This window comes from Cercospora kikuchii (assembly GCF_019650295.1).
Source record: "Cercospora kikuchii DNA, contig_00007, whole genome shotgun sequence".
Classification (NCBI taxonomy): domain Eukaryota; kingdom Fungi; phylum Ascomycota; class Dothideomycetes; order Mycosphaerellales; family Mycosphaerellaceae; genus Cercospora; species Cercospora kikuchii.
Window position 1 is genome coordinate 2,687,181 of NW_025408588.1, and position 24,958 is coordinate 2,712,138.

Genomic DNA, 24,958 nt, shown 5'->3' on the forward strand with positions numbered 1-24,958 from the left:
CTAAGTGATGCTGCCCTCGGGATGCATAAAATCTGGATAACCGTAGGAGATCGTCATCGCGAGCGCTTTGCGTCGACTGAGGGACGCCATGATTTCTTCTTGCAGAGCCCTTGCATTTCAGGTTACCTGGACCTTGTCGCCAAGCCGCATGGTCCTCCTGCGAAACGGTTCCCAGGACGATGGTTATCGAACAGCGGCCCTTCCTTGAGCTCAGAGAAGCTTGAGTTTATCGAATCATCTCTTCGTGAATGTCTCAAGATTCACGGTGCGTGCTCGAGCTTGCTCGGTCGGTTCAGCCCTTCACGTCTAATCCAAGTTGGCCAAGAAGGGAGAGCAAGTCGATTGGTGTCGAAACTTGACCTGCCTGACTCACCCATAGACTACATAGCACTCTTATACTGCTGGGGCGGCGAGCACGGGCTGCGGCTAACACAAAGCAATCTTGCTAAGCTGCAAACCTGCATCGATGAGAAGAAGATTAACAAAACTTGCCGCCAAGCGCTTGAGTTTGCCCGTCAGCTAGATTTGCCATATCTCTGGATCGACGCACTTTGCATCATTTAAGGCGACTCGGAAGATTGGCAACGAGAGTCACTACTGATAGCTGAGATCTATAGCAAAGCAGCCATTACCCTAGTGGCCAATGAAGGCTCAAGTAGTCAAGATGGTCTATTTGAAACGACAGCAGCTTCGCGGCGCTTTCCCTACGTCAGTCTTCGATATTCAAACCCAATGGACCCCGAAGCCGATGGAGCTGTGTTTGCGTGTATCGAGAAGACTACAGAAGCCGGGCCTACAGAGACTCGAGCATGGTGCCTCCAGGAACGAATGCTTAGCGCGAGGCTGGTAGTGTTCGGGCCCGAGCAGCTGGTCTTTAGCTGCGTAACGGGCCTCATCACAGAACAATCCGGTCATTGCCCTCAGACACTCTTGCATGGTCCCAATGCACCTCTTTTGTCGTACAAAGGACTAGGTGCCAAAGCTTTTGATCCAGAGATTCGGTCCTTAGTGCTAACTAGTTGGTATTATGCCGTTTCGAACTACAGCACACGACAAATGTCGAATCCACTAGACGTTTTTGCCGCAATATCCGGCGTAGCTCGACGGGCGGAGCAGTTTCGGCTGGGACAATACCTTGCAGGTCTCTGGTCAGATGATTTGCTGCAGGGGCTGCTGTGGCTTCCCAAAAGTTCCCGCATGATGTGGCAGGTAGGTGCATCAAAGAGACCCACCATTGCAACTGCTTATGGTGATCAAGTTGTTACTCGAGCCCCATCTTGGTCGTGGGCGGCGCTGCAAGGTCCAGTGTTCTACGGTTCTGCAGATGGCGAATATTTCTTCTCTGACAAGTCACGACACCGCATCTCCCCAGTCCATGCAGATCCAGAGCGCTGGACACTGAACGAGCGCGTGGGCACTTCGCAGCTCCTCATGCCGGAATGCAAGCTCGAGTTTCGAGCTGTTCTGAAACAAGTCCGCTGTTCAGCCGTGCCAGCTGGCATACATCTCTCAAGAGCCCGATGCTATTTGAAGAACTTTGGCACAGACAGAATACTTCTTCTGACGCCGACGGCCGACATGTACCCTGGAAAAATCGTCGCTGCCGGTATTCTAGACTTAGAGGAGAGACACACCGGCAATCTGTACTGCATGCAAGTTGTCGATACTACATGGCATAAGGACCAGAAGCAGGCCGAACCCTTCCGGGTAGCTATGGACGTAGACCGTGAACGATTTCCGCTTATGGTTGACGGTCTCCTTCTAACAGAGCAAGCTAGTAGTCAAGGCTATGTTCGGGTCGGCTCGTTCAAGGTGCTCAATCACGAGTACTTTGATGATCGCAGCGGCGAAAGAGTGATTGAGCTTGTGTAATACTTAGGTTGGCAAGATCTCCGCCAGATAATTAGCAGAAGTGCGGGTGCACTGTTGCGAGTTGCCCCGTCTCCCAAAGATCAGTAACATGCACGTTAGCGGATTTTGTGCTGTCTAACTATTGTAAGCTGACACCTCTCTGTGCCTGCTGATGCGGGATGCAGCCGTTCGTATCTTTCAAGCACGCTTTTTAGTGATGCGAGACCGTCCTGTAAGCCTTAGCTTTGACATCGGGGATTGCAAGTTGTTCACATCGCGAGCTCTTAAGACGAGTCTCATCCTAGAATCCATGACACGAAAACATACAGGGCGCTTCATTTCCCGCTTCGAAAGGCAGAGGCGAAGACAGCTAGATTGCGACCACACGACCTGACATAGGGAATAGCGAGACTTTGAGGACAGGAGCTTGCGAGCCGTTATCTGAAGGCCAGACGACTTCAGAGCCCTGTCGTTCTCGCAGTCGCGATGTCGCCTTGTTGTACGCAGGAATTCATAGGACGAGAGCTCCCGGCGTTACGCGCTCCAGCCAACGATAGGACAACGCGAGATAGCACGGCTGCAAAATTAGCGATAGGGTCGCAGCGGAGACGTTTCTAGCAACACGAGGCCTAGGCTACGAACGAGAGCGTATAGGATAAGAGACAACATTTTAGAGCGAGGCAGATTTGCTGCAGCATAGTAGAGAGGGGCAAGTCGAAAGCTGGGGTCTTAGCAGAGGAAGCTCGGACTTTTCTCTAGAGGACGTATAGGCTACTATAAGGCGAACGTAGACATCTCGTAACATTTCAAGAACGACGTCAAACGACTTCCGTCTCTAGAATCTATCGAGGTCAACTCTCTACCCGTTTTATTTGCAACTCTTAGCCCGACCCCGAAGTAACGCACGACTTTGCAACGCACGGCTCTACCGGAGCAAACGCTTCTTACGTCTTCGATATTGCCGTCGCGATACCTTCGTGTTGTTCCGTTCCTCTTTCGTTCTGTTGCTGTTGCGTCGCAGCGTAGTGTTATCTAGTTGATGCAGCATCGCTCTTTATGGCCGTAGCATTGCACTGTTATAGAGTTACTCCTCGTTTGAGAACAATGCTGCGGTCGATATAGTTCGGCACTGCATTCACGCTCCGTCGCGTCGCTGCATAATCCTATCTACATGCCCTTTGCTTGCAGGGGGCTGAACATTAGCATCTCTGCTTCCGCACCGTGGTCGCGTCCGTATGGTTTGGCCAGCTCGGACACGTTGTTAAAAAGAAGAGTCTAAGGAGGGATAGCTTTTATATGCCTATAACTGCGATAGCTAGACCTATATGTACGTCGTTGCCGCTGCGGCTCGATGGCCGCAATTCTGTCTCTTTTAACGTTCCTATGAAGGACACGCCCGCTTAATAGCAGCTGGAATCGTGTCTGTAACCTCAGACCTTAGTCCGCCGATCTAGCGCAGATACGAGTAGTAATTCCGGGAAGCGTGCTCGCTGTACGCTCGTCTAGACGTTATCTAGCGGTCAGGTTTCGCCGCTTGTAGCTTGCATTCCGTGGTCGCGTCTGGTCGACTATCTATCCTTTATACGTATCGAAGAGGCGCGCCGGAATACATCGGCAATCGACGTTCGAGATTAGCGACTGAACAACTGGACTATATTGTCTGTCTTCGCGTTTAAGAGGTGTCGTGTTATCCGGATTTGTGCTCTTAAATTATACTGTATCGCTAAGCTGTTGTAATTTGTCTCCGCGCATCTATGTATACTTCTCGTAGCCGAACAGCTCGAGTAGGAGATACTTAATTTAGGGTAAAAGCTAGAAGACGCTTAGACGTATCGCTAATGCGCGTTAGGCAACGATATTTACGAGGGCGCTCGCACGGGCGATCACAATCGTCCGAGCGTCCTCTAGAGGAAGCACGGATTGTATACCGATTGAAAGCAGTATACGCAGACAGCTAAATTAAGATATACTCCGTATTTGCGAATAGTCTCTGACGTACGATCTATAAACCTAATTTATTGCTCCCTGCTAATATCTTCAGAAGCGGAGACAGACTATAATAAGTTCAGGCGCAACCTCTTAGCCACTCGTTCGTTAGCTCGGTTACCACCACCTCGCGGCCCTGTTTATAGTTCAATAACTGGGCTGATCTATTCGGGCAACACAAATCCCCTCGGCACGGCTAGATCGTCTAGCAAAACTCGCGACCCTGTGTACAATCCGCTCGCTGCGCCTGCCCATTTGAGCAACACAGACCTTTTCGGCACGGCTGGCTCGTCCAGCCAGCCCAGCAGCACTTGGCCTGCTCGGACAGACAGCAGGGCCTTACCTGACCTCAGTCTCTTAAGTGGCACCCTCTCAGGATCCGAGCCATCCAGTAGCAACACTTTCGAGGGTGTAGCCAGGCCTGCTTTCCGCGCCATCGCTCCATCAAGCGCCACCGCTCAGCCCACCGCTTCCGGACTTCCAACCTCCGCAAACTCACCCGCGCCTTTCTCCAGTACGACTGCTTCCTCAAGCGGTGCTGCTCAACCCACGGCCTCCAGTTCTTCCACTGGTGCAGATCCATCCACGACTTCCACCGCCACCCCGGCCACCGTTCTGCCGACCCAGAAGGAGTCGAAGTGGCGGAAGTCAACTGTCCTTACCAAGAACGTCAAGCACACATTGGCTCAAGTGGTCCCGCTCCTCGATGTCCATGACCCCTTGACTGGCAACACTGTTGCTGCTGCTAGTCTCGGCATCAACTTCACTGACGATGACTTTTTGGAGTTTCGCACGACTGCCGGTAGGTCCCAATTCGAGCTGAAGATGCTCTTTCGCAACGTTACTAATTGATTTCCAGGTATGACCAACTTTCAAAAGGACGTGGTCGAAACTAGGTGCCTGACTGCTCGAGCTCGTAGGTCCGTACCAAACAACATGGATGACGGGGCGACGGAAGCCTGCGCACACTGCATGTGGTACGGACAGGTTTGTGTGAAGGGCATGATGGAGAATGGAACCATGAGACGCATCGTTCTGCCTCTTCCGGCGAGTCAACGCCCCGGCGCTACGAACAGTGATCGTGAGATGTATGTGACGACGCCCCTGGACCCACGCGCCTAGATTTCGCCGCATAACATAGCCGGTGCAGCCAGGTTTGCAGAGATGGACAGAAGGGGCGAAAGTTGACAGCAGGTTGTGAAAGTTCGAGGAAAGGATGCCATTGGATAGGGGCAAAGGCGGGAAACCGGTCTATGCACCCAGAGATACGTAGCAGCGAGAAATTCAACGCGGATGCGTGAAATTCATCGACGTTCTTCCATTTCCACCGTCAATGTCGTTCGTTCAGGCCTCAGCTTAGCCAAGGCAAGCAATCCTCACCCTCGGGCATGAACGCCGCATCGCTTCCATCAAGGAACGCTACCCGCTGCTCTTAGAGATAGGAAAGGTATTCAGTTCCACACCGTCTCCATGCTCAACACATCCTTGAAGCTGCTTGCTCCTACAAAGATTTCAGTCCCAGGATCGCACGCTGCTTTGGCAATGAACGATGCTCTGGACTCTAGGCTATACGGACGGACATCCTGAACAAAGACCACCTCCCTTTCGTTACGAAACGTCTGTCGGCCATGCTTCGAAGCCCCGACACAGACCATCGCCCTTGTGCGCCGGTATAACCATCTCGTGAATCAACCCTTCGTTCCAGTGATATTCTGGTGACCATATCTCCGCGTCAATTCACCGAATTTTGATTCTCTCGGATGCTATTAGCGACATCAACACGGCATAGACTTATAGACGCTCTGTCCGCTCTCAAGAGCGACAAGATTGTCGTCGATATTCCAAGCCATTCGAATCTTCGCCTCTTCCGACAAACACCCATCAATGGCTCGGAGCAGGAGTTGCGGCCAGCTTGCGATCCACCAACGATCGCGGCACATTGCCAATACGTGGCTGTACTGCGCCAGCACATCCAACGAATCCGAAGTTCGCTGCTTCAGCTCCTCTACGAACTCATCCGAGCACAAAGATGGCCAGCTAGACAACAGTCTGAGGTCCATACCCGATTTGTAAGCCCATGACTGGCTGAGCATCAGACCTTCCAGCGACGCCCGGATGACAGGACGATCTTGACGAGCCATGCAGCCATTCATGCTGCCCTCTGCTGTTGTGCAGAATCGATGCGTAGCTCGCGAGTTTTCTGCGAATATGATGCCTTGCGTGGATTGTTCACGCCATGGATCGCGGGATGATCGATACAGCTCATATCCTCCACGACAGAGTTGAAAGACCATAAGCACATCCTCAATCGAAACACTGCTTTCCTCGTCGGTGAGTGGTATAGCGAATGCCGAAATGATCAACATGCAGTTGAATCGCAGCAAGCACGGCATTTGCTCCTGATTCACCTCGAGCTTACTATCCAAAGCTCTGTGGAACTGCCTGAGTCCTTTGTGCCGATGGACCAACGCGCGAACTCGATACTTGTTGCTGAGCTTGCGTCCAGCAGGATGCGCCTCAGGCGTCATGTACTTGATAGCCAAATGCATGCCAGCCAGCGCCAGGATCCCGTGGAACAAGAGAGGATAGGCGTGTGCTTGCCTTGGCACGATGTCCTGCCAAACAGTATAGGCTTGCTTCGGTCCTACCAAGTCCAAAGATATACACGTGATGTAATGGTGCAGCAGGAGCAGATCCAGTGAGTCGAATGAGCCAACGGCTGGCAGGTCGGCAAGCTCGTTCATTTGTATCCAAGCCGAGTCGTTGCATTCGGAGGGGTGATAGCTGCATTCCTTATCACATTGCCTGCATCGTTCGCAAACAGGTCTGGTCTCGTCGCACTGCCGTAATCGCTTAGCTAGTCCTTCCAAAGCAGACATCGCTGTCGTCCCTTACCTTTACCTTTCGAGCTTTGCATCTCTCGCAACCTGTTCGGCTCTTTGACTGATGTCGTCCTGTGCCCATTGTGTGGACGAGAAGGTGCATCAGGACCCAGCTCCGGCATTTTTGGACTGTTATATGCCGGGCCTTGGGCTACCCCAACGTGCTAATAGAGTCCATAATAGCTCGACACGCGGAGCGAGCTCTGGGCACATTTCTGGCTTACAGAGTAAGCTTGCCAAGTCCATTCTTCCCTGTCTGCCACAACATCACTCACGCAGCCTGCTTCAGTCCGCCTCGTGGTTACGAGCCTCGCAGCGTTAGTACGAAATCCGAGCAGAGCCGCCTGACCCGATATCCTAGCGACGAACTTTGCTCTGCCGACGACTCGCTTTAGTGCTTGGTACACTGTCAAGCTGTATGCCCATAATCCTTTCGACTGCCTTCTAATCGGGTAGGGCCTTGAGACGTACTTGCATAAGGATACCGTTGTTTCGTTATAAACATCCAGCCGGCGTGGGGGCGACTAGAGCACCGAAGACGCACGTAGCTGGTCGGTATACTAGGGATCTCCTGTAAGCTGTGACTATGGGAAGAGTAGAGAGCCCCAGGACAGACAGATCGACTAAGCGAGCGTCGTTTGTGTTGTCCAGACAATGTCTCCACAAGCAGCCTCATCTAGAGCAAGCTAACTTTCATCGACGATTTGATATCACCGGACCGTGTCGGGGCGTATAGACTTTCGTCTCCATTAAAAAAATTGAAGGAGGGCATGCTGGGCCATACTGCACGAGAGCGTGCAGGCATCGCACCAGAGATTAAGGCGCTGATGCTTGTCGACATTCCCACTGTGCTGGCAGCGAGCACATTTCCCGTGGCGTCGGAGTATAATGCCCGTTGTCTGGAGCTAGCGTGCACAAAACGCTACCTGGGAGACTGAATATGGATAAACTGAGTTGCGGCATACTTGCCGCCGCGCTTCTAGGATTTCGAACGCGGGCTACAGTATCGGCAGTCGACTGAGACTTAGACGACTGCGCCTTCGAAGAGATCGGTGGAGCTCAACTCACCGTTGCTTCGACCGATGCCGTTCGTGTCTCCAGCTTTGAGAGATCAGATGTAGCTTGCAATGAATAGAGAGCAGGGTAAATGAAAAGTGAAAGCAATTCCCTCTGCTGGCCGGCCGGCACGAATGAAGTTTTGGTCGACTTCGGCGTTTGTCGCGTTCTTACCATCTGCATTCGGTCCTTTGATCATGGTGTCAAGGCCTAGTTCCAAGGAGTTCCAAGGATATGCTTGTGTTAAAACGTTGAGCATGACCTCAGCAACTATAATGCTTATCAACACTTCCCTGGCAGATTTCTTCACAGAACGTGGGGTCATCATTCGCAAGAAAGTTGGCAGGGAAGCATTCGACAGCGATGGTGTTGGACCTAGAAGTTCAACGCACCTCATGGGGCCTGGGCTCAGAACGTCTGACTAAGATTGGCGGGCGGCCGTGTCGTGTGTATGCGAGCGTCCCAACACTGACACTGAGGTCTTGTGCACTTGCCGGGCGTATAAACCGGACGACAGCGATTGCCAGTTAGTGGCGAAAGCTTATGTGAAGCCCAAGGGATCAATGGTGTCCTTCGTAGCTGCGGGCCTAAGGAAGACGGTATCGAAGGTTTTCAAGCAGCAGACAACTGCTCGTTTCGCCGGAATAAGTAATCCGACGTTTGGTTAGGTATTGACTGACGCTTGTATCATGCGAGGTCGCGCGGTGACCCAACGCTCTCACCGGCAAGACAGAGTTGCTACCCCACATGCCACTTTGCCATCCCGTCCTCGACCTCACACTCAATCCCGACTTTTCACTTCAAGGCTACAAGATACCACAACATCGACGAAATGAGCGCCTCCGACGCTGCTCCAAGCCATGCGCTTCGCAAAGGCCTCCTGAACCTTCCACAAGAACTTTACGATCGAATCTACGATCTGACTTTCACCGCCGCCACCAAAATCCGCATTTACAGACCTGGCCACGGCGATCTGGTTCGCCAGGTACTTGCCGAACTGTACGAGAAGTCTCCTTCGGACATCGTGGTATTTGACGAGAGACTGCCCCATCTGTTTCATGTGTCGCGAGCGAGCCGCGAGCTCTTTGCGAAGTCGTACTTCGGCGGCGATGGCGCAGTTTTCGTCTTCTATGCGCCGGTCAAAATCTGGAGAGTACCTATCGAAAAATGTCACTGGGAGCTCATCAAGGATGCTCGAGTTGCATTCACGAATTCTCACTATTTGGTGAACTGGGAGAGCAGACAGTTCAAGAATGAGAAAGCATTCAACTACCCTGGCAGAGTGGTAGCGGACAGGATCCCCATCCAGTGGCACCACCATATTGAGAAATTGATCAAGGGAAGAATGGAAGCAGCTGGCCTAGTTACATCGAATTGGGTGTGCGGTAGGACAATCAGCTGAGTTTGTCAACCGGGTCGAGCGTCGTCAAGAACGAAACCTCCTCGGCGGGAAAGAGTTGCAATGTCACGGAACTAATTGGTCTGTGTACCTCGGTGGACTTTCGAGTTTCAGCAAAAGCCCTGCGGGGATCCGGTTCGTCAGCCATGATCCTAACGTGCTCGTAGATGACGCTCGAACCGGGAGCTTGTTTTGGCCTGAGCGAGGTGCTTCGTCTGGACTCCCAACTTTGATACCTTCACTGTCGAGAAGACTTGGTTTCCATTTCAGCTCCCTAACGTAGAGCTGGTGACATCAGAGCGGGGAGGCGGAGAGCAATGCAGAGGCGTCGCTTCACCATACGTATGCAGGCGGTGCTTCACTGAATGAAGCCTTCGATCAGTCCCAACTAGACACCGCGGATGATCAAAAGGAAGTGCTGATGACCTGTGTCACTCCATTCTTTGGGCAACTGGCCGATGGTGTCATACCTCGAACGCTCAGAGGACCAGGGGATGTGGTTGTCGAGGCGCGGAATGGTGTACGAATTGAACAAACAGCGTTGCATGTCTAAGGAACGAAGTTGAAGAACGATCTGACTTGCAGACGGCCTTCGAGGCAAAGCTTTCGACCCAGATAGAGGTTAGTATGAGGATGGAAAAGTATGAACCAACAATGCAATCCCAAGAAGACCACTGCATTGGAGGAAGAGGCAAGGGAATCCGTATGGACAGGATCGTCACTCAGCTCGTATGACTTCTAGCGCGGCACTGTACATAGCCTTCACGTTCGGCTGCGCGTATGAGCTCGTCCTTCTCCTCTGGACTCAGCTCACTCGTTGCCCTTGGGACGTTGCCGTAAACTGCCATAACCAGCAGGCTTATCGATGCTGCACCCACGCCGAACCAGAATGTGTTCTTGTAGCTTTGTCCGAGTCCGTCTCTGTCCATTGTCGCCGATTGTAAGATGTCCGTCAGTCCAAGTGTCAGGGCAACACCAAGCTGGAGCACGGAGTTCAGGATACCGCCAGCAAGACCCTGCTGCGCCAGAGGCAACTTGGTCGTAATGAACACAGTCAGCAGGATGGTAGAGAGGTCGATCCCGATAGTACTCAGAATGGTAGCTGGGAAGATCCAGGCCCAGTAGCTCCAGCCCTCGACCGGCAGCAAAGCAAGCAGTAGTTGCGCACCAACTGATCCAAAGCCTGAGAGGATGAGCAGCACACGGCCAGGTACCAAGTGCAGTATCAAGCCTTCCAAAATGCTGAAGAGTAGCCCTGCCACTCCAAGAGGTACATACCACAGCGCTATCTGGAGCGGCTCTGTGTTCAGAATATTCTGGAAGTAGAGAGTTCCGTAGACGGAAAATATGCCCCAGCATCCGTAGAGAATTAAGATAGCCACAAGCAGAGGGGTCAGAGACGGCACCAAGAGAACGTCTTTTGGCAGAAGTGGCTCGGATGCATATCGTGCCTCGAAGACTGCAGCACAGTAGAGCAGGACGATTCCCAAGCAGAAGCATACGGGGATGTATGGGGTCCGCCAACCCGCAGGAGCATGGGCAGATTGCGTAATCGCGAACACGGTGAGGATCAAGCCCGCAACGATGAGCAGTCCACCTGTGTAGTCCATACTGACCTTCTCTGAGTCGTGGTTGGCGACATTCGCCCGTGGGAGTGACCAAACCGCAGCAAGCAAAGTTACGCCGGAAAGTATTGCTCCAATCCAGAAATAGAAGCCCCAACGCAGGAATTGTCCAACAACACCAGCGAGTACGTTGCCGCCAAAGAACCCAAGGACAGCAGAAGTCCCGTAGATGGAGAACACCAAGTTCTTACGAGGCCCAGGACGATAGATGGAGCCCATCAACAGTATTCCGCTCGGAAGAATGGCAGCGGCACCGAGACCTTGGAGTGCTCTGCAAAAGTCCAGCATCAGAGCATTGACGCTGAAGCCTGCGATGATGCTCCAAGCCAGAAGCCACAGGAGACCCAGTAGAAAGACCAATCGACCACCGAACATGTCTGCCACCCTGCCTAGAACCAAGAGGAAGCTGGCAATGACGAGGGAGAACGCCGTAGCTGGCCAGATTGCTGCTGCATGTGGTATGTCCAACTCTTCAATTAAGGTCGGCAGGATGAGTGTGAAGCCGGAGACGAAGTACTCGGTGAGAAACTGGGACATGGATATGCAGAACACAAACATGGCTTCGTCCAAAGTGGTCTGAAAAATGGCGGGACGCTCGCGACCGAGCTCTTCGATGCGTCGCAGTAGGGCATCTTGGTCCGAATCTCCCCGTGACACGTCGTTGTAATCATTTCTCACTCCAGACTCGATATCATGTTGCTCCGCCGTCGAGTGCGGGCAAGTAGCACTCTCTCTCGATGCCTGGCTGCTTCGATACCATCCCATCTTCCTCCGGGAGCGATTGCGATTGGATTGGCGTGACTGGAAATTTGCACATGGCTCGAAGAGAAGACATTTTATGATGTGACCAGCGACAGGAAATGGTGCTTAGAAATGTTGCGGGCGTCGTCACCGCAAATAATTGTGCCTTCCACGCCTGCACAGTGGCACGGGCCCACCCGATTGCGCCTTGGCTGCCGTTTTGGGAATGGCATGACCCTCGGACCAGATGCGTTCCAGATAAATGATGCATGCGGGGAAACAAGATTGGTCATGCATCGACAATTTCGTTTGCGTATGCTCTTCTTGGTGCCTTTGCGATCAACATTTTCGTATCTACGCCCCCGGACCTCGCCGCATGGGCGGCATGGCGTCAAGTCCAGCTCCAGGACGTGCATGCCACAATTGTCGACGAGACCGGCGAAAATGCGACATGACAGTGCCTCACTGCCAAAAGTGCCAGCTGCGCCGTCAAGAGTGCCAAGGTTACCAGCTACTGTTCAGATGGGAGAAAGGAGTCGCGAGTCGCGGAAAGATGCGTGGCTTGACATTCGAAGGGGCTCTTGCTCATGGGAAGCATGGCCTCAGGCGACAAATCCTACAGGATAAGCACGATCTTGTCCTGGTTCCCATTCTGAACCCCGTCGACCCGCTGTACCAAGGCTTGAGTCCACAGACCAGACTGTATCTCAATTACTGCATGTTCTCCCAGATTGCATCACTACTGTCCTGCGCCGTTCTGACAGCTGCACAGTCGTGGAAAAGGTCTGCTCGGATCTAGTCCTCTACGACGTACCGCATCGCAATCCCTTTCGCGATCTGGTTCCCATGGCTGCAGCGTATCCCAGTCTTCTGCACATCATGATCGCCAATGCAGCACTGCACATGTCGATGATGGGCAAGCGGGATCGAGCTCAAGCTTTTGCTGCCCATCATGTTGTCGCGCTTGCAGCGAAGCAGCATGCTCTAGAGGCACTAAATGAGGCGCTGAGCCACATGAGCCTTGCAGATATCGATGCCATCCTTGGCATAGTTCTCTTGTTTGTTGAATTCGATCTCATCAGCTCTGGGAGTAATGACTGGCGACAACATGTCCATGGCACGCGTCCACTTGTCAAGATGATATATGAGCCTGGGAGTACTGGTACAACCATGACGCCGCTTCGTCGGTGCCTCGTGTCAAACTGCCTGGTGTACTCATCTCTGATGCCCCACTTCAATCTGGTCGTCAGCTGATTCGAAGCGTCAGGTTCGATATTCTCGGATGCACGCTCACCCACCCATCGAGCTTACGTCCAAGCACCGCCATTCAAAGTGGAGCACTGTCTCTACTACAAGATGCAGAGGGCAATCACTGTTCGTCCTTCCCGACCGAGCTCCTTGGCCTCTTGGTAAAAGCCACCAGCCTGTCGGAAGACAGTCTCCCTTCTGACTCGGGCCATCACCCATGGTTAACCAGCGTTGAGGCACAAAATATTTTGTCTGCGGCCAGATCCTTCAAAGCGCATGAATGGGCAGCAGATGTCCAGGCGCGGTCGCTGCAGCCAGATGTGGAGCATCGAATCAACGTCGCTTGTGCACATCAAGCTGCAACCTGTATCTATCTGGTCAGATTTCTATTCAGCCATGGCGAGTCTGCGCCAATGCGGCCCTTACTGGATTCGTGGATCGAACAGGTCCAGTCGCGACTGGCACAAATACCACCAGAGCACCGACTGTTTGCTGCTACGGCTTGGCCTGTGTTCATTGCTGCAGCAGAGTCGAAGGATGGGTCAGTACATGTTTGGGCGCGACACCACTTCGAGAGGCTATGGACTGTACAGCCGTGGGGCTTGGTCCAAGGTGCGCTTTCTGTCCTGGAAGAGCTTTGGTCTGTTAGAGCGACGGAGCAGGATACTGATCAGCACTCCGGGTGGATGGAGTTCATGAAACGAAAGGAAGCATCGTGGCTGATTCTATGATGGTGTCCTGTACACCAAACCTACAGCCAGCCTCATTCGTATGCCTGGACTGCGTTGGAGTGGCTCCGTCTCGCGTCTCAGGTCGCCCAGGCGAGAAGCCCTACCTCTGAATACCCACCCGAACATTCTGGGGCACGTGCATATTCAACAGCCATGAGACAAAGACTTCACTTTCGTGGCATCTGCACATAGGCGGCAAGATCACGGGCTCGGTCGACGTCCTTTTGCAGTGATACAGCTGGCAGCATGGATTTCTCTACAAATGTACACTGCAGGTTTGGCGTGATACTGAGCGATGCAAGTCCGCCATGGAAAAGCATGCCGGAGCTTGACTGACGAGTTCCATCCTCTACGGCACCAAGTCCGGCCGCTGCAAGCCTTGTTGGCCCCAATATTCCATGGCATATTGTTTGAGCCGTCTCTGCTCCATCGAGTTGGGGGCCTCTGTGGTCAGACCGCGACGCCTGCGACTTTCTGCCAATTCAACCATCTCTACATCATCCAATCCAATAAGAGAGTGGCTGGTACGGAGTCCGTAGGATCGGATCTCGCAATTCTTCCAGCCCGTCGCAGGAAATCGACATGCATCTTCCCAATCGCCTGTGAAGTAGTGGAGGAATGTTCCGTGCGACACCAGCGCAATTTCAATAGGCGCCGACTCCGGCAGGCGGTTCCTGACAAGATCGAATAGGAAACGACGAAGCGCGATGGCTCGATCAATGATGGCCTTGTCGCTTGGGCCATAGCGACTTCCTGCCTGTTTCTTGTTCCATCCGTTGCCAACCAACGAGAGATCTACAGCCAGGCCTCTTTCATTAATGAACTCCCGTAATGACTCCGGGTCTGAACCAGTATCACATGCATCGTCGGAAGTTTCCTGCGCGTCAGGAATGGCCAGAACTTTCTTCTCTGTGGAGTCCAATATGTCTTGGAATGCAAGACAGGCGGTCTGCAGAGTTCGTCGACTTGGTGATGCTGCGATCAGCAGATTCTCTTTTCCCTGCTTCTCATCAGGAAAGTGGATTTTCCATGCCAATCTTGATCGCGCCTCGCCATCCGGAGTCAGAAGAGGATCGTGTATCGTGTAGTCTTCCATCAGGTTGTGCACGCCTTGGCCGTGGCGAATGCAATGGATTGTGACAGTCATGACGTTCACACGCTCTTAGTGGCTCACTGTCTACTTCTCGACTCCCAGATAGAGCCTAGAGTTGGGCGGATCACCGCGTGGTTGATATAGATTCAAGACATCAAAGCCAGAACTCATGGCTCTGAGCTGCCATGAATGTCGAGAGATCGAATTTGTAATCAGCATTCGACGGCGCACAAGAAACGGAAAATGTATACGAACAGAGCAGAGGCCCATACTGAGGATCATGCATGATGCCTGGGGCCACCCGGCTGCCGCTAGCTGCTTGGCTGCCTGTTGAGGCATAGTCGCACATCACCACTCTGCCGACGCCACCGGAGGTTGTCCCCGACTATTGATTAGCTTATGACTTCAAAGAGCCTTGTCAGAACAGGAAGCATGGCCGCCATATTTTTCTACAGGCGCGCTTTTGTACCACTTCTCTCCAGTTTTGCTCTGGCTTCGGCGTTCGATCGCTTCCACATTTGCTTTCGAAGCTCATGTCCATTCATAAAGTCCCGGAACCACTCTCTTCGGAATTTGGGCAATCGACGTCCCTTACCGTCCTTGACTTCTCCACTGAGAGTTCGAAGGCGTTCAAACGTATCTTCAAAATCGGGATAAACCAGCGCAAACTTCGGCCCGTCACCTTTCTTCTTGATGCGGTCCACTTCCCAAGCCTTCATCTCATCCCGAGACGGCAAAGTTCCACGACCAGATAACAAAGAAGCCGCATAAACAGCCTGCCACTCGAAGATCTTGAAGGTCAAACCGGCGTTGACGGCACCTACAAAGAGTAAAGTAGGATCATGCTGCCACACGACATGCTCATACAAATCCGGAATTCGATTGTTGCGTGTCGGCACCTGAGGTAGGAACGGAATCGTCCACGTGTAGCCAGTTCCGAAGATAATGTGGTCCACGTCGTCAATCACTGTGCCATCCTCGAGATGGACGGCTCGGCCGTTGACTTGGGATATAGAAGGATGGCGCTGGATCAAAGGATGATTGAACGCTTCGCCACCGAAGTAGACGTTGAATTTGTGTCCAACAATGATCGCGTGAACTGGAGCCGCTGCGACAGACGTGAGATCGAAGGCTATGTCTGCAGCTGAGACCGAAGCACCAACCACAACTACACGCTGGATCAACTAAGCAACATCGTTCACGTAAAGCCTACATCGAGCTAACTCACCTTGTCTTTGTACAAGTCTCTGCCCCGGAAATGCTTGCTGTGAATCACGCTGCCAGGCCGGCCCTTCTCGAACTCGTCCAGACCTTTGGAGTTGCCTGTCAGCCAGTTTCACGCTGTACAGGTATATCACGCCAACGATAGAGACTGCTACAGTATCCAGTCTCGATTGACTTCACTGATTTTGAGCTATCATGCAGCAAGACTTACCAGGAATTGGTGGAATGTAAGGCACGTTATAATGACCACTGGCAACAATAATGGCATCGAACTCTTCCGTCCACCAGTAATCATGTACCTGTCCTGGCTTCCGCAGCGTCACTTGCCACATCGATCCGACCTTCTCGGCTCGCTCGACGCTCGTGTTATAGGAGACAAAATCCTCGTATCCGTTCCGTTTTACCAGAGATTGAATATGTTGTCGCATCACTTTCCAATGTCGATACGGAGATTTGTCGCCATATAACCTTTTGGAGTACTCGCTCACTACTGCGGGAATAGGCTCCTGACTGAATTGCATCGCTTCTGCAACGACATTGGTCTCGAGGTAAGGATATGCTGTAGCCTCGTCAAATCTCTGCTGATGTGTCTTCGGACGTATCGTTGGTAATTGGTGCGGTATTGTCAAAGGTGGGTCTGCAGTCCGGTCACCTAGCTGAGATATTCCGGCGATGGTTGGTGGCAAGCCTTCATCACCGCTCCTGGAAGGCACTCACTATGAGTATCGATCTCCTAGGCACGCTTGAAGCAATGTGAGGACGGAATTGCTTACCAGCATCCTCCAGCCTCATGTCTTCTCTCGAAGACGCGGATTAGATCGAAAGCCTTTTCCTGCGCGAGTGCATCGATGACAATGGCGCCAGCTGGCCCAGCGCCAACGACTGCGACTCTTCTTATTGGATTCTCACTCATCTTTGCATCGGCTATGCGGCCCTCCTTTGCCAGGTGTCGACTCTGGATGGGGGCGTTCAATCCTCGAAATATGCTGCCGTCGAAAGCGCATTGACGACACCGATTCCATGCAATGTATCTAATTCCGGCTTCGAGCTGGAGAAGTGAAGCCCAGAGCTTCAAAATGTCGTGCTTTGCTTTGCGACTGACGACACGCGACGCATCCTTGCTTCCAAGCTGTCCATGGCTCATCATATGGACATGATTGGCCTCAGCCAGGGTTATCTTAGCCCTAGCCTGGGGAACAATGGCGTTGGTCAAGGGTTTCTCTGGGCACCTCTGGGCAACACAACACTCAAGAAGACATCATGAAGCGAATACGTTGAGACAATGCCGTGCTCTCGATGGAGACCTTACAACTTGCGTCAGGCGCTCGAATGACACACACCTCTATCGCAAGACATTTTCTTTATACCAGTCGATAATTCTTGACAATGGCACCGAGAGAGGTGTCAGTAGTTGAGAAGGACTGGCCGAATGCCGAGGATCTGGTTGTAGATGAACTCGAACCAAGTAGGAAAACTTCTGGCGGCTCAACAGGATCTGCAAGGCCTGCTGTTCGTAATTGTGCAAGGCCTTTTGAAGGAGACCGTGAGAAAGTAGGAGGAAGAGAGGAGCTCGATTCGGAGCTACAGGATGTATCGAAGGCGAAGACAAAGTGAGTAGGATGCGTTCGCATTTCTTCTTCTACAACCTCATGCAGTCAAGTAAGCACTGACTTGACCATCTGCTTCAGGGTCGATTTCTCGGTGCTCCTGATTTTGGTGTTTGGACTCCTTGTCTTCCAACTTGATCGAATGAACCTCGCATCAGCCCTCACCGGCGGTTTTGCCGAAGATATCAGTGTCAACCAGAACACCATAAACCTTGGAAACCAACTCATGTTCATGGGTATTGTTGTTCTCGAGATTCCCGCAAACATGATGCTGCAACGCCTTGGTCCGAGAATCTGGATATCGACACAAGTCTGCGTCTTTGGTCTGATAGCAACCCTGCAGGTTTTCGTGAGAAATCGCACTGGTTTCCTGATGGCAAGATTGATGTTGGGATTTGCCGAAGCGGGCTACATTCCTTGTGCGGCGTACACATTGAGTAACTGGTACACAAGACGCGAACTAGCGAAGAGGATGAGCGTTTTCTTCTTCGGCATGTTTGGAGGGAATGCGATCAGTCCACTTCTGGCCTCCGGAATCTTGCAGCTGGATGGCCAGAGAGGGTTGAAAGGATGGCAATGGCTGTTTCTGTGTATGCCACACCACTGTCCTCCTCGATTGCCTTGTGTGCTGACGAATAGGCGTAGTGGAGGGCGTTTTCACTATACTGATCGGTGTCCTCATGTTCTTCTGCCTTCCGGGTAGTCCGGACGACCCAAAGCCGCTAATTGGCTCAGGCTATATGAGATTCACCACAAATGATCGAGAAGTTCTTACAGCACGCTTGGAGAAGGACGACCCGGAACGACACTTCTCACAAGGAATAGACTTGCGTCTGGTGTGGAGAACAGTCTCGCACTGGCGACGATGGCCACACTACGTCTCGACCTTTGCTGCCTTCTCGACCTGGTCACCATTGACCACTTACACGCCATCCATCATCATGTTAGTCTGCGTAGCAGTGTTCTGATCAGTGCAGATTGTGATAACATCTACAGGGCTCTTGGCTTCGAACGAGTGCCAGCTAATGCGCTCGCAGCAGTTGGTGGATCTCTTGCCCTGCTTGTTGTCTTTACGATGGGCTACATAAGCGATCGCACGAACCGCAGGGGTGCTACCGTTATTGTTGCGCAGCTATGCTACCTCACTGTGCTCATTACAGCTCGCCAGGTCCATCCGCATGTTGGAAAATGGTCCAGGTTTGTTTTATGGACGGCGGTGAACAGTTTTGCTGTTGGTTACCATCCAGTGCACAATTCTTGGGTTCAGTTGAACTGCCATGAGGCACGAGAAAGAAGCATTGCCATCGCGTAGGTTTCTCTTGTGCTGCAAACGGATCTCATACGTCCTGACCTGAATCCAGAATGTGGGTAATGTCGGCAATCAGCGGATTGATGGTGGGAACACAGTATTTTCGCGCAAGCGACAGGCCATTGTAGGTGAAGACTGCCTTCCACGAAAACTTCTCTAACGAACATCAGCTACGAGACTGGCCTTCGAACGATGATCATCATGGTCTCAATCGGTATAGTATTTGCTGCAATCCAGGTCGTCATATACGTAGTGTACAATCAGCGAGCGAGGAGAGGAGGTCAGACAGGAAAACCCTTCTACACAACGTAAATATTGAGAAGACTCTGAGATTCCGCACGTCACCAAGGCCCAAACTGAAGCCCAGACTGTACTTGAGTGGCTATCAAGCAGAGACAAAACATGGCCTTCCAAGTGTCGATGCATTCTGAGCTGGACACTCTGGACTAGTCATATAGAATTCGACTTGAGCATCACCAAGAAGTAGTGTATACGCTCTGAGACGAAACAGGCCATCACAAATATCAATGACGCCTTGGGAACATGTTCAGAGACCGCTGTGCGAAAACGTGTGTTGTATTAAGACAGTGGGTGGTGATCAATGTGGGCATCCGTGAGAAAGATGGCGCCATTACGTCTCCACTTGCGTCATTTTCTTGAATTGGTCACCGTTAACGACTAATACGCCATCCATTATCACCTTCGCCTGCGTGTCAGTTGCTCGGCGACTTAAGATCTTGCTGACAGGCACAGGGCGATCGGCTTCGAACGAGTGCGGGGCGCAAGGTAGTATATACTTCTGCGATATATATGGCACTTGCGTATCTTTAAGTGTGAGATGTGTACTATTGAATGCAACCGATAAGCAACCGAAATCTCGAGGCGGAAGCCCTGACCTCAAGGCAAAGACAGGTATCAGAAAACCGACCAGCCATAAGTTCTCACAATTACCGCTGGCCGATGCGGCGACCTACGCATCCGCAGTAACAACTCCCAAATGCTCTCCAACAGTATGTGCTAGAGCCAGGATGGACATCTTTGGCGACAGCAGTGTCTGGAAAGACAACTCGAGCGCGAACTGGTTGAACAGCCAGTTACGCAGATTAGCACCAATCATACTATCAATGCCATACATCGCAATAGACTTGCCCTCAAAAGCGAAGTCCTCCACGGGAATCAGGAGCATGCTCGCGAGCTTGGCGGCGATGTGTTGGCACAGAATGTGAAGGACTGCCGATTTGCCATCTTTCTGCGCGGCCTTGAGCTCTCGGGCGAAGGAGCCACCGTCGCGAGAGCCCGATGCGCTTTTCCCTGAAGCACGTAACTGGTCAATGACGGCGCGGAGGTGGCTGAAACGTCCATCGTTGAACCAGTATGCCTCCTCGGTGCCGGCGGAGGATGCTTCAATGGCAGAAGCCAGGTATGCGGGCTCCAGGCCGAAGATTATTTGAGAGCTACCAGGAGTGGAGCGCGCGGCTGCAGGCCCTGTAGGAGTCTGCAGCATGGCCGTCTCAAAAGCGCGTAACAGCTCCTGCTCGTCAATGCCGTACATGGCCTTGCGGGATAGAGCCTCTTCGAGACCCTCACTTTCAGCGACGACTCCAACGCCCAGGACCATGGGTAGGATGAGCGAGGTCGCTGGAAGACCCTTCAAATTCCGATGCCAAGCCAGGGCGTCGAGATAGCTGTTGGCGGCGCTGTAGTTCGCCTGGCCAGGGTTGCCCATGGTCGCCGAGATGGAGCTGGTCACGACGAAGAAATCCAGCGCAGCCGTCTGAAAGGCGTCGTGCAGTACTCGGGCGCCGTCGACCTTTGGCCGAAGCGCAGCTTGGAATTGATTGTAAGACATGTTGTCGAAAACCCCGTCCTGAAGAGTATTAGTCTTTCAATAATCGATTCGACAGCGGGGCTCTACGCTTCGACTCACCTGCAACACCATGGCCGCATGAACCACGCCTTTGATACTTCGGCTGGCAGTGACCTCCGCGATGGCATGCTCGACATCTTTCTCCACGGAAGCATCGCCACGGAAGATTTGTGTCCTGGCGCCAGCCTTTTGGATCGAATCGACAAGCTGTAGGTAACGCGTTAGAACATTCTCGACGTGATCTCGACCCCCGTGGCAACGAGAAGAACTTACAGCTGCAGCTTCTGGCTTATCGATGCCAGAGCGGGAGAGAAAGACAAAGTCTCGAGCTCCACGCTCCATCATGAACGTCGTCAAGCTACGACCAAGTCCACCAAGACAGCCGACCAGGAGGTAGGCAGCATCCGGCGAGAAGCTCAGCTTCTGAGCACTCGACTTGACCTGAGAAATGTCAGTAACCATGGACGAGTACCTCTCCTATGCGACATCGAGTCTTACCATGATTGAGCTACTGCCCGGCTCAAATTTGAGCACATTGTTGCTGAGGCTACCAGAGCCCTGGGCGAACAATTGATTGCTGCTGGAGAGCTCCTCGGTCTCGAACACTGAAGGCGTCCAGCTGATCTGGTGCTTCTTCATGAACTCCATAGTGCGTGCCAGTAGATCACCCAAAGCGGCAGGACGATGCTTGGCCATCGACTTCACACCACTGAGGAGGAACGCAACACCCTTGGAAAGCGGAACGGTATCCAGGCTGCCATCGATCGTGCTGTCGTTGAGAACAAAGCGGCTCGATGCCGGCATCGAGCGCCAGATTTCCTGACTGAATGGCGAAAAGTCCTGAGCGACGACTAGATTAAGCTTGTGATTGGTGAACAAAGACCTGATGGCCCTCGAGTCCGAGGCGAGGAGGACTTCCTGATTGCCAGGGGCCAGTTCCGACTTTTGCCGTTCCGAGTCGACAATGGTCGTGAGTTTGAAGTCAAGAGCCTTCTGCAACTCCCTGACAGCAGCAACGAAGCTCTGCTGTGCTGGAAGGAGGACAACGTGATCACTTCCCTGCACTTTACCGACATCAAGGACGCTGTCCACGGCTTTTGCCAGGTAGGGAAGTGTTGCCACCAGCGAAGTCGCACCAACGCCTGAATAGAGCGTGCCGGCAGAGATTGGGACTCTGAGCACTGTGCTGAAAGGCGAGGACGCATAAGCAACGGCATCCTGTCCCACGAGCGCTGCGTCTAACTTGCAGCCCACTTTCTGGATGACTCCCGTGACAACACTCTGAGCGACGTCTGCACGTGACGCTGAGGCAGCTTCGACGCTGGCATACTGAACCGTCATCTCCACGTCGTATTCAGAGAGTTCGGCAAGCGCATTCTCGTCTTGAGCTTCAAAGACCAAGGCTCCATTTTCGATTTTACCGGTGAGGTTCTGGCCAGGAGACAGCAAAGACGGCTGTGGCGACGCGAGTTCGGCCGAGAAGTGACCGTTCAAACTGCCATTAGGAAGCACTCGAGGGACATTGAGCACACCATTTTGGAGCCAGAACTCGGAGTCATCGCCGGATGCTTTGGTTGGTACCTTTCCCAGGACACTCGTGATGGCTGCGGCAACGGACTTCACGTCCTCATCCTTGGCCAGATCCATAAGCAGTATGCGAGCAGAAGCCTGCTCTGACCTTATCACTCGCAGCAGGCCCTGGCTCATACCGCCAGCCACAGAGTCTCCTTCGTTGACACCCTCAGTGAGCCAGATGATAGGATTATTGCCGGTCAAGACGAGTTTCAGACGATCAAAAGTCTTCTCTGAGAGCTCAGTGAGGAGACTGGCCCTGGTATCATGAACAATGTACGTTGAGCCCGGGTCAGATGGCAGAGGCTCAATGCTGGAGATGTCAACGACCTGCATCTGGCATCCGCTTTCTTGGAGCAGAGCAACAAGGGGAGCATGTGCTGGCACCCTGGCAGCGTTGGAGGTCAGGACAGTTACCTTCTTGCCTGTTGGTGAACATGGCTTGAGGCCGCTGTCGGTCCGATTCGCACAGACTACCGTGGATCCCGGGAAATCGAAGAAGAAGTTGGATTCAAGGAAGCCCGAGCGACTGACAGTATCAATGAGGAACTGACGATCGGCCGCACTGGCGGAGATGAGCGCTCGGCCCTTCTTTGAGACTCGGTCGAAGATGGTCTTCATGAGTTGCGGTCCGGAAGCGAGTGTGAAAGCGTCTTGGCCGGCAACAACCAGGTCGTAGACATCGGAACTCAGCCCGGGCCACTTGGACAGGCCTTCGCCGAGCACGACTCTGGTGAGGTCGGTCGTTTCGATGTCGCCAGTGAGAGTCTTGATTTGCTCTTCCGAAACGTCAGCCAGCGTGACTTGTGCGCCAGACGAGGCTGTTTCCAAGACTGCGCGAAGGGACTTGGGATTGTTTTGTCCGAGCAGCAGCACTTTAGAGAGGGGCCTCTTGTGCTGCATTAATTCCAACATGTTGGCGATGAGATCCGTTTCCGACCCTGGCTTCGGGAGAGCGTCAAGCGTGTCTTGCGAGATGAGAGTGTCGACGTTGGGCTGCCATACGGTCTGCATATAAGGCTCCCGTGGACGATCAGCGGCCTCGGTCTGAGGCACAGCCACTTCATACGAGATACATCGCAGGCTCTTGACATCGAGCAGGACGTCTCCGTCATCATATTCCAACACCTCTCTCTTTACAAATCACATGTCATCATCTGTGCTCCCAGGCGCAAGAGCATGCCGAGATTATCCGCTGTAGCATTCCATGCATCACACCGCACGGCGATGCCATCTTTGCAAGCATGGACTAAATCTCCGAATGTCTCGAGTCCTATCCGCGGCATTATCCGGTAATTTTGGTATTCCTTTTGCCATTCCACACGTGTTCGAGCTTCCCAGAGTGCTTTGGGACAGGTGAGCGGAAGCGAACGATAGCCATTGAGGACAGCACATGGGACCCCAGTCTTCACGCGAAAGATCTGGGCAATGAGAAACCACACGTAAACGGTTCTGCACTTGATGGTCAGCACGTCGGTGTCGAAAGGGAGACATAGCCTACCTTCGCCTGGACTCCGCGAATACCCATTCCTCCCAGCTGGAACTCGGAAAGCGGCGTTCGTCGCGACAGAATGGCTCACTCAGCATTCTGGCGAAACTTTCGCAGAGGACCTGAAGTTGTCAGATGGGCTTCGCGGTATGAGTGGCGAGCGTCGTACCTGATGAGTGACTACCATCTCTTGGTTAAGATCAAGCTCCATGTGCTCGTCATCGACAGCGCGCATTATTATGTATATAATTTGAGCTTGAATGGCGGCGAGAAGCTCGCGCGCAGAGTAATTTCGATCGTCTTGCTGTCATGAAGATTAGCGTTACAGTGACGGAAGTATATCTTCGCAGCCCTCGGTCAATGCAGAGCGTTGCATGGGGGGCAGGCACGTACCTTTTGGATGAACGAACGTTGCTCCATCCTCACTGTGCGCCACAAAAACGGCCTCGTCTCGCACGTGCGAGAGGCAAACATTTGAGCGACGCCCATACAGTTGACCAGTGGCTGAGGGAGAGTAGAAGTGCCTGTCATCGATTTTTGGTACGAATGGCTGTGGACAAAGGGAGGGAAAGTCTCTTTACGGGCCATCATCTGCACAAAGGCACGCAGATTCTGCATGACCAGTGTCGAAGTGAAGTGCAGGACGGGGTTCCCGCTCGGTACTCGGGCAAGGAAAGCAGTGTCTGGTATTTCGCTCATGACTAGTGCCGTCGATTCCTGTGGCGAATTCTCTGCCGACATGGCCGTCTCTGGAGTAGGGGCCTCTGGGGAGAAGTCACTCGGAAGCTGATGACCATCGTCCGCGAGAGCAATTTCCCAATTCTGGTCATAAGACAGTGGCATTGTGTAGTCCATCAACGTTGGTGTCGAAGATTCCGCACAAACAATGTCGCCAGCGTCCTGGGGCTGGCCGGCCTGCTCGCCTCCCGGTGGAATCGATGTGCCCTCGCAAAACAAGTCATTCCACAAGAAGGGAGTTCCTGCCGACGAACGTGGAGTCATCAGAGGTATGCTTGCAGGTTCAACGGCTGGCTGTGAAGCATTATGCCTAGAGCGCTCCTGCACGAGTCCTGGCGATGCATACACACATGGGATGCCCTTCTTCGTACAACGTTGACACGGTGCACCGGAAGTGCATTTCGCTTTGGCTGCCATACAACTGCGGCATGATATTGTTCGGGTGCGTGGACGAGCCCGCGCTTTGCGACAGTAGAGGACATGTCTGTTGTATGTTGCATCTGCCCAGGTCAGCACGGCAGCGTCACGGCGACATCGAGA

At 52.8% G+C, this 24,958-nt stretch overlaps 8 protein-coding genes across 10 annotated transcripts; 3 read left to right on the forward strand and 5 right to left on the reverse strand.

The window, feature by feature from the left end:
- Positions 1-732: 732 nt before the first annotated feature.
- Positions 733-1,872, forward strand: CKM354_001115400 (uncharacterized protein; the record flags this gene model as incomplete). The annotated part of the gene is made up of 1 exon (XM_044806631.1): positions 733-1,872. The coding sequence occupies one exon, from the start codon at positions 733-735 to the stop codon at positions 1,870-1,872; it is 1,140 nt and encodes a 379-aa protein (XP_044662566.1).
- Positions 1,873-5,612: 3,740 nt separating this feature from the next.
- Positions 5,613-6,801, reverse strand: CKM354_001115500 (uncharacterized protein; the record flags this gene model as incomplete). The annotated part of the gene is made up of 2 exons (XM_044806632.1): positions 5,613-6,677; positions 6,733-6,801. 2 exons carry the CDS (start codon positions 6,799-6,801, stop codon positions 5,613-5,615), a joined length of 1,134 nt encoding a protein of 377 aa, XP_044662567.1.
- A 1,806-nt stretch (positions 6,802-8,607) lies between these two features.
- CKM354_001115600 (uncharacterized protein) lies at positions 8,608-9,177 on the forward strand (the record flags this gene model as incomplete). Its single annotated transcript, XM_044806633.1, has 1 exon — positions 8,608-9,177. The coding sequence occupies one exon, from the start codon at positions 8,608-8,610 to the stop codon at positions 9,175-9,177; it is 570 nt and encodes a 189-aa protein (XP_044662568.1).
- Positions 9,178-9,896: 719 nt separating this feature from the next.
- Positions 9,897-11,564, reverse strand: CKM354_001115700 (uncharacterized protein; the record flags this gene model as incomplete). The annotated part of the gene is made up of 1 exon (XM_044806634.1): positions 9,897-11,564. One exon carries the CDS (start codon positions 11,562-11,564, stop codon positions 9,897-9,899), a length of 1,668 nt encoding a protein of 555 aa, XP_044662569.1.
- Positions 11,565-13,868: 2,304 nt separating this feature from the next.
- CKM354_001115800 (uncharacterized protein) lies at positions 13,869-14,666 on the reverse strand (the record flags this gene model as incomplete). Its single annotated transcript, XM_044806635.1, has 1 exon — positions 13,869-14,666. The coding sequence occupies one exon, from the start codon at positions 14,664-14,666 to the stop codon at positions 13,869-13,871; it is 798 nt and encodes a 265-aa protein (XP_044662570.1).
- Positions 14,667-15,061: 395 nt separating this feature from the next.
- On the reverse strand, positions 15,062-16,749 carry CKM354_001115900 (uncharacterized protein; the record flags this gene model as incomplete). Its single annotated transcript, XM_044806636.1, has 4 exons — positions 15,062-15,787; positions 15,841-15,923; positions 16,048-16,538; positions 16,610-16,749. The coding sequence occupies 4 exons, from the start codon at positions 16,747-16,749 to the stop codon at positions 15,062-15,064; spliced, it is 1,440 nt and encodes a 479-aa protein (XP_044662571.1).
- A 473-nt stretch (positions 16,750-17,222) lies between these two features.
- CKM354_001116000 (uncharacterized protein) lies at positions 17,223-19,064 on the forward strand (the record flags this gene model as incomplete). 3 transcript variants are annotated; one of them, XM_044806637.1, is made up of 6 exons in its annotated part: positions 17,223-17,446; positions 17,492-18,033; positions 18,083-18,386; positions 18,440-18,751; positions 18,805-18,876; positions 18,923-19,064. In XM_044806637.1, 6 exons carry the CDS (start codon positions 17,223-17,225, stop codon positions 19,062-19,064), a joined length of 1,596 nt encoding a protein of 531 aa, XP_044662572.1. The 3 variants fall into 3 exon arrangements, with proteins under 3 accessions (XP_044662572.1, XP_044662573.1, XP_044662574.1); XM_044806638.1 differs by having other exon boundaries at positions 18,089-18,386; XM_044806639.1 differs by having other exon boundaries at positions 17,525-18,033; positions 18,089-18,386.
- Positions 19,065-19,722: 658 nt separating this feature from the next.
- Positions 19,723-24,682, reverse strand: CKM354_001116100 (uncharacterized protein; the record flags this gene model as incomplete). The annotated part of the gene is made up of 6 exons (XM_044806640.1): positions 19,723-20,619; positions 20,680-20,826; positions 20,893-21,060; positions 21,118-23,325; positions 23,850-23,984; positions 24,074-24,682. The coding sequence occupies 6 exons, from the start codon at positions 24,680-24,682 to the stop codon at positions 19,723-19,725; spliced, it is 4,164 nt and encodes a 1,387-aa protein (XP_044662575.1).
- Positions 24,683-24,958: the final 276 nt, after the last annotated feature.